The sequence below is a fragment of the Rhincodon typus genome, unplaced genomic scaffold, assembly GCF_021869965.1.
Source record: "Rhincodon typus isolate 14 unplaced genomic scaffold, sRhiTyp1.1 hic_rhity00002324, whole genome shotgun sequence".
NCBI classification, from domain to species: domain Eukaryota; kingdom Metazoa; phylum Chordata; class Chondrichthyes; order Orectolobiformes; family Rhincodontidae; genus Rhincodon; species Rhincodon typus.
In genome coordinates this window covers 10992-18394 of record NW_025967962.1, presented here as the reverse complement: position 1 = coordinate 18394, position 7403 = coordinate 10992, and the positions used below count along the sequence as shown (strand labels likewise).

The 7403-nt window shown below is 39.0% G+C and overlaps 1 protein-coding gene across 1 annotated transcript; it reads left to right on the top strand.

The window, feature by feature from the left end:
• Window positions 1-1873: 1873 nt before the first annotated feature.
• LOC125481492 (probable E3 ubiquitin-protein ligase DTX2) lies at window positions 1874-2454 on the top strand (the record flags this gene model as incomplete). The annotated part of the gene is made up of 1 exon (XM_048593099.1): window positions 1874-2454. A coding segment is annotated over exon 1 (578 nt), but the record flags the coding sequence as incomplete, so codon positions are not given.
• Window positions 2455-7403: the final 4949 nt, after the last annotated feature.

Genomic DNA, 7403 nt, shown 5'->3' with positions numbered 1-7403 from the left:
TGACACTCTGTCTTCACTCTTTCAAGTTAAATTTGATCTCTAGAATGTTGTGTTCACTCTTTCCGAGAGGATCCTTAACTACAAGACTATTTATTTATCCTTCCACACTACGTAATACCAAATCTAATACAACCAGTTCCATGATATGTCACCCTTAAGAAACAATTCCTCATATACTCTATATAAACCTTTCTTCAAGGTTCCCCTTGCCAAGTTGATTAATCCAGTCAATATGCATGTTCAAATCATCCATAATTACTGTTATGCCCTTCTCACAAACTCTCGTTACTCCCTGGTTTATACTATGCCCTACTTCGGAAGTACTGTTTGGGGACCCTGTAAATTACTCCTACCAAAGGGTTTCTTCCTTTGTGTTTTATTTCCACCCAGGCTGATTCAACACTTTGGTCCCTAGCACCAATATCATTTCTTAATGCAGCCTTGATGTCATCCTTAACTAATAAAGCAACTCCATCTTCTGCTCCTTCTTGTCTGTCCTTATGGAATACTGAGTACCCTTGGTCATTTAACTCCCGTCCTGATCTTCCTGTAACCATGTTTCAGCAATCCCCTCTAGGTCATACCCGTTTGTCTTTATTTGTGTCGTCAGCTCATCAACTTTATTCTGAATACTGCGTGCATTTAGATACACAGTTTTTAAATATGTTCTACTGATTTGTCTTTTTCTCTTAATATTTTCTTGTGTACTACATTTTCCATGCTATCCATCCTTCTTTATTAATCCCTGATAACACTGAGCCTCATCTGTATCATTTACTCCAACTTGCAATTCTTATTTTGATCTTTTATGATTCCTTCCCTCACCATGGCATAAGCCTTGAGGTGACAAGGCAGGACTACACGCTTGCTAAGCAACAAAAGAAGCATGCTTGAATAGACAGACTGAAATGAATCCGTAAAGAGCAGAACTTGGAACATTCAGTGAAAGTGAACGAAAGAACTAAAGAAGGGAGGAGGTGCAATTAACTTTTTCATCCACAATAAAGCAATCCAAAAAATAGCTTCGCAAGTTAAAACTGAAGCACTTTGTGCCTTCAGCCAGAAGTGCTGAGGATATGGTCCTTCCCTTGACGTCTCCAGCATCATATTTGCTAGTTATAAGCCAATTCAATTAAATATATTACCTTGTATTTTATGACTTTTCAGATTTGGGCAATCTGTTTAAATTGCATGCGTTTGGCGGTTGGACTGACCACAAAAGTATGCAGGTTAAACAACTTTTTTCCCCAAGAAGTGTCACTTGTTACTGTGCAATCGGTTCATTAACTTGTATGATGAATAAGTCCTGCCAGACATTTTTTTGCTTGTTCAATTTGTTATTCCCTGTGTCTACACAGTCACTCCCCAGCTAAGAGAACAGACCAGTTGAATTATTCCCAGATTTGCTATTCCTATAACTAACACCAAGGCAACACAAGTTGGGGCCTGACATTTGATTCTTTTGAGGAAACAGTCTATCCTTCATTACTCACAGAAGTTAGAAACAGCAGAAATGAGCCATACTTAATTTTTACCTTAAAATCATTCTCTGCTCAGAGTTTCCATTAGAAAACGGTACCAGTGAAGCATATGATTTCTTGATGAAATCTAAATTAGGAAGGCAGAGAGATGAGCTTTCTGAGGAGGTCTGGGCTAGTGATGCCTAGGGGTCTCTCTTTATTAATTATTCACCTCACTTTAAAATATTGTGGGAAAGGACTAGGTGCACTTCTAGAAGATGAAATACTTGAGTTACTGTACAGTGTGTTCTAAGGAAAAGTGCTGATTATGTGCGGTCATGAATATTCTGCTTTCCTATGTGTTCTGTCTCGATTCTAATTTTAATTCCCCGTTTCACAATGTTCTTACAGGAAGAATGAGGCGAGTTAGGAGGCAACTATATGCTCAGTCATCTGCACCAGGACAAGGATTGTTATGGCAATGGGAAAATGATGAAGGTGGCTGGACGACCTATGAAATGACCATTTCCATTTTTATAGAGGATTGTCTTGCTGCAAAGCATCAAATAGTGGACTTGGGGCACTACGGTTACAACTACATTGTGAATTTCGCCAGCTTGTGTCAGATAAATAAAACTACTGGGTTCAGAAGACGAGTTCAAAGACTTTCTGATGCACCCTATCCATCAGCTGTTTTTGGATCGATCCATGGAAGTCAAATCTGCTCTTGCAATCAGTGTTTAGCTTATACTGGCTCTGGACCTATTTCAAATCGTAGTCGATACACTGTTTCCAACTTGGCAGGCCCTTCTACTCAGCTAAGTTCGAATAGATCATCTCTAATGATGTCTCATAACCATGGATACTCCCCTTACATCAAGAGACCAGCGTCAGTAGGTCCTATGTCTTTTGGAAGTCCCAGTCGGCCAGTTACTACAGCAGCTACTCCAGGTCAATCTACAACCTATAGCTCTCAGTTCACCAATAGTTCAAGGTATAGTAATAAACCTTAATGCAGTTCCTTCATTTACAATTTAAAAGGCATTGATTGCTAAATGATACAGAACTTGCTGGCTGAATCAAGGCCCTGTACATGGAAATATTGAGGATGAATTATTAGCTCCAGTTATATTGAGGTAAAGGACAGTTAAAAAGAAATTTTATGGCTATATAAAGGGAAAGTGGCTGGTTAAGAGTGCTGTTGGCCCATTAAGGGCAGAGAGTGGGGATATTGTCAATGACCATGAGGAAATGGCAGACATGTTGATCAATTATTTTGCTTCAGTATTCATAGCGTAAAGGAGGATAGCTTGCCGGAAGTCAAGAAATTAAGAGGATTATGGACAGGGTCTAAATAAATTAGTTTACATAAATCAATGGGTAAATTAATGGAAGTGAAGAGTGACAAATCCCCAGGACCTGACCAATTTAATCCACATGTGTTAAATGAGGTAGTGGGGAGAGCACATTGTCAATGCCCTAATCATAATCTTTGAGTTCCCTGGTTCAGGAGCGGTACCTCCTGGATTGGAAATTTCATCATGTCACTGCTGTTTATGAAGGATGACCGAGGGAAACCAGGGAATTAGACTTGTTAGCCAAGCATCTGTGGTGGGGAATCTGTTGGATCCTATAATCGAGGATAGGGTAACTTAGTACCTCGCAAAATTTCAGTTAATCAAAGAGCTTCATCGTGGATTCATAAGGTAGGTCGTGCTTGACAAACCTCTGACTTCTTGAAGAGGTGACAAAAATAGTAGACAGGTAAGTTGATGGATTTTATTTATATGGACTTCCAGAAGACTTTTGATAAAGTCCCCCACAATAGGCTGTTGTCTAATATGGGAGGGAGTCCTCAATTATTCACAATATTCATTAACGACTTGTAATGGCACGACAAGTCAAATATCCAAATCTGCTGATGGCACAAAATTGGGCAGCATTGTAGACAGTGATGACAGCCTAAAATTACAACAGGATATTGATAGGTCAGGTGAATGAGAAAAGCTGCAGCAGATGGATCTTAATCAAATGTGAGGTTATCCTTTTCAGACTGAAAAGGGTTAGATCAGGGTACGTTTTTTTAGAAGGCACAAAGTTAACTACAGTGGATGTCCAATGAGATTTGGGAGTTCAGGTGCATAGCTCTTTAAAATGTGACAGACAGTTACAGAAAATAGTTATGAAGGCGAATGGAATGCTGGCAATATCTGAAGGGCTGGAGTGTGGGAGTACAGATGGTATGCTGCAGTTATATAAAACCGCAGTTAGGTTGCACTTCGAGTATTGTGAGCAGATCTGGGCATCACACCTCAGGAAGGATGTTTTGGCTGTGGAGGAAGTTCAACGCAGGATGTTACGTGGACTTCGAGGGGGGTAAGTTATGAAGTAAGATTAGACAAATTAGGCCTTTATTCTTATGGAATTTAGAAGGTAAAGCATGAATTCATATGAATCAGCTTTATTGGCACATGTACTCACATGAAGACAGTGAAAAGTTTACAAGTCACTGCTTACGACGCCATCTTAGGCACAAATTCTTAGGGGGGAGAATCAAATTAGAAAAATAAAGAAATAAAAAGTCCAGAATTACAGACCTTCAAAAGTACAAAATCATTGTAATAAATTAGAAAATAGAGAAATAAAAAGTTCAGAATAACAGTCCTTCTACAACAATACAATAAAAAAAAAAGAGAATTTAAGACAAAGTCCACATAGTCCACTTCATGGCTCTGGGCTTGAGGACTTGACCCCTTGAGGTCTTCAGGTTATTAACACAGGCCGACAGGGGAGTTAAAAATAAACTACTTCCACTGATTTGGCGATTCTAGAAACAGGGGCTGTAGTCTAAGAATTAGGCCCAGGCCATTCAGGAAACGTTAGAAAGCACTTTGATACACGGAGTAATGGAGGTCTGGAACGCTCTCTTCCTCAAATGGCAGACAGTGGTAATTCAATTGTTAAATTTTTAAATCTGAAAAAAACAGTTTTATTAAGCAAGGGAATCAAGGTAAATGGATCCAAGGCAAACATTATGGAGTTGGCCACGGATCGGCCATGATCTTAATGAATAGTGGAGCAAGCTCAAGGAGTTGATCGACCTACTCTTTTTCCTATATTCCTGTTGAAGGCATTCAATAGAATAATGACGAAGCCGTTGGTGCTGCTTTTCCCTAAATATTTGTCTGCTCTGTCAAGACTGTTGCAAGTGCAGACACATTCCTGGGACTGCTATGATTAAAGAGTTTCAATGCTATTACAGAAATGATTTCAATAATTAGCACAAAAATTCTGGATGCAAGAATTTGAAGAAAAGCAAAATTATTCTTTGCTATCTGCCAAACATTCATCCTCATCCAGCATCTCTGAAATGCAGATAATATAGTCATTGATGTCGCTGCATTTTTAGGACCATACGATGTACACACTGGCTACCAAATTTCCTTCCACAGTAATTACAGTAATTAACAGTAATTACACTTCAAAATCTTTAATTGGCTGTGAAGCAATTGAGACATCTTGAAGTTTTGAAAGGTGCTGTATTAATGAATGTTTTGTTATGATACACTGGTGAGAGTATGAGCAAAGTAATATTTTGCAAATCCATTTATTTGATCAAAGAGGAGTTTCTGAAGGGATACATTAATTCTTTTGTCTTTTTATTGTTTTAATTGCACCATCTAAAGGAATACAAAACAAGACATTGATTGTTTAGTGCCAAGGTTGAGAATTTTACAGTATGAATCTTTTGAATTCTGTAGCCCAGAGACCTTCAGTACTCGGTCATTACGTACATTCAAAGTTGAATTTAATAGATTGTTTTAGTGCTCAAAAATGAAAGGATATTATTTTTAAAGGTGAGATTGTAGAGTTGATGTTGAACTTCAACTGTGAAATTGCTGTTTGGAGGACCAGGCTTGATGGCCTATTTCCCCTACTTTTTTTAATATGACTGCAGAATTATTTTTGGATTTTTAAAATTTCTCAGCAGAAATGTTGTATACTATGAAGTAATTGCTTTCATGTGTCCTTCATCAACTGCAGTTGTTTGCAGTTGGAGGCCAATTTGAGAGACTGTACTACTGAATGGTCTTCAATTAATCACGTCCTGCTGGGAGATTGGATTCCACCTGCTTTTGCCCAATTTGCTGTTAGGTGTACTGATCACAAGGATTTAACTCAGTTACATGGTGTTCTGTGGGTTAGTGTCTGACATAAGTTTCATGGAATGTTGGGACATGCCAGAGCTCATGTAACTTGGTACTGTTCCACTGGGGCAATGCGGTAGATACAATAGATAGTGTAGGATTCTGTGTTACTGTGCACTTAGGGAAATTGAGGCCAGTATTCTGCTTTCCAGTTGTCAGTTTTCAGTTGTCATCCTTGGTAAGTGTCATCCTCCAATTGTTATTGTTGGGAAGATGTAAAAGTGTTCTGCAGTGGGTAGGAGACCCTGCTCTTGACTTGTTTTGGTCATGTTGTTCTGAACTGCTACTGAGCAAGTACCACAAAAGCAAATTCATTGGTCCCTTACTCTGAACGGTACAAGTACAGCCCCAGTGCTCGCACTTGTAACTATTTTAATCTTTCTCAAAGCTGTCAGATTTCCCCCTGCTGTCTTGCGCTCAACTGAGTGAATCGATTTAAATAGTGTTGTCTTTGACCTCCTTCTCTGTCCTTTTGCTGGAATGAGACCAGAACTCTCTTTAAATGTATAAAACTTTCACCTACCTTTTTTCTTTTGACAACTGTTTCCTTGTTTCACTTCCCTTGAATCTAGACTGGATAACAGTTGCCAGTACATTGCGAATAGCAGTACAAACAGCTATTGCCAAAGGAAAATGTTATAGAACAGATAAACTACTCATCAAGTTATGTTGAAAGCTTTAACCCAAACCGCAACCTTTGTGCAATTCATCAGATTATTTTTCATATCTACAAATCATTAGCTATTCAGTAATGACTGGGACTTTTGGGAGTGGGTGTCAGCACCTGTCGGATAATGACTGGGTGGAGGGTGTCATTGACTGTAACATCATCTAGAGGTACTGCAGAAGTTAAGTCACTGGTTAAACTTCAGTTTGAAATCTGATTAGGTACAAAAGTAAATTAAAGATTATTTCACGTTTGGGTTAGAGGTTTCAACTTCTCAATTTCAACCTATTAAATTTGCATGTCTGTGTTTGATAATTACTTGGCTGCTTAACTGCTAATGGGCCAAATAACCCTTATGCCAACTGGTACACTTGCATGTTTAATGCAGCACAACTTCACCTAGTTCCATACTAACAAACAAATAAATTCTCCTCTTTTTCTCCCCCTTCTATTGCCAGTTTAAATTTCCTTGTGTGCTTTTGCTTTATCCATACTCGTCACCTTGAAAACTGGCTAAAAGCAGATAATTTGTGATCTGTCTTTATCTCCATAGTCATCTCTAGCTGCTGCATCCCTTTGAAACTCTCTCTTACCTGTCCTGTGACTCAAAAACAATCAAATTCAGAATGAAACCAGAAACTATCTCAAAGCAGAGCACAGGAGATGCTAGACATCTGGAACTGAAATAGAGGTGGGTAGAGTCAGCATGTGAAGCAACATCTGTGGAGAAATGGGTGTCCATCAGTTAATGGTTCTAGCAAAAGACAATTTCCTCCAAACCCTTAGACTCAGAATGTTGGTTTGCTATTGTCAGTTTTCCCCCATAGTTGCTGCGTGTCTCTTTTCTGAGATTTGCTTTCATTCTTGCCTCAGTGCAAGCATGTTTTCAGACTTCAGTGATCTGTTTCTGCCACACTACCATCCTGCCTAGTTGGCCTATAGAAGATACCTGATTATAAAGATAAGAGACTCGCTGTCAACAGCAGAGTGGGTACAAATGTTCGTATTTGGACATGTCCTGCAGTCAGCTCGTGTTTTGAGGGCTCGCTTACTCGCTGTCTTTTTTTT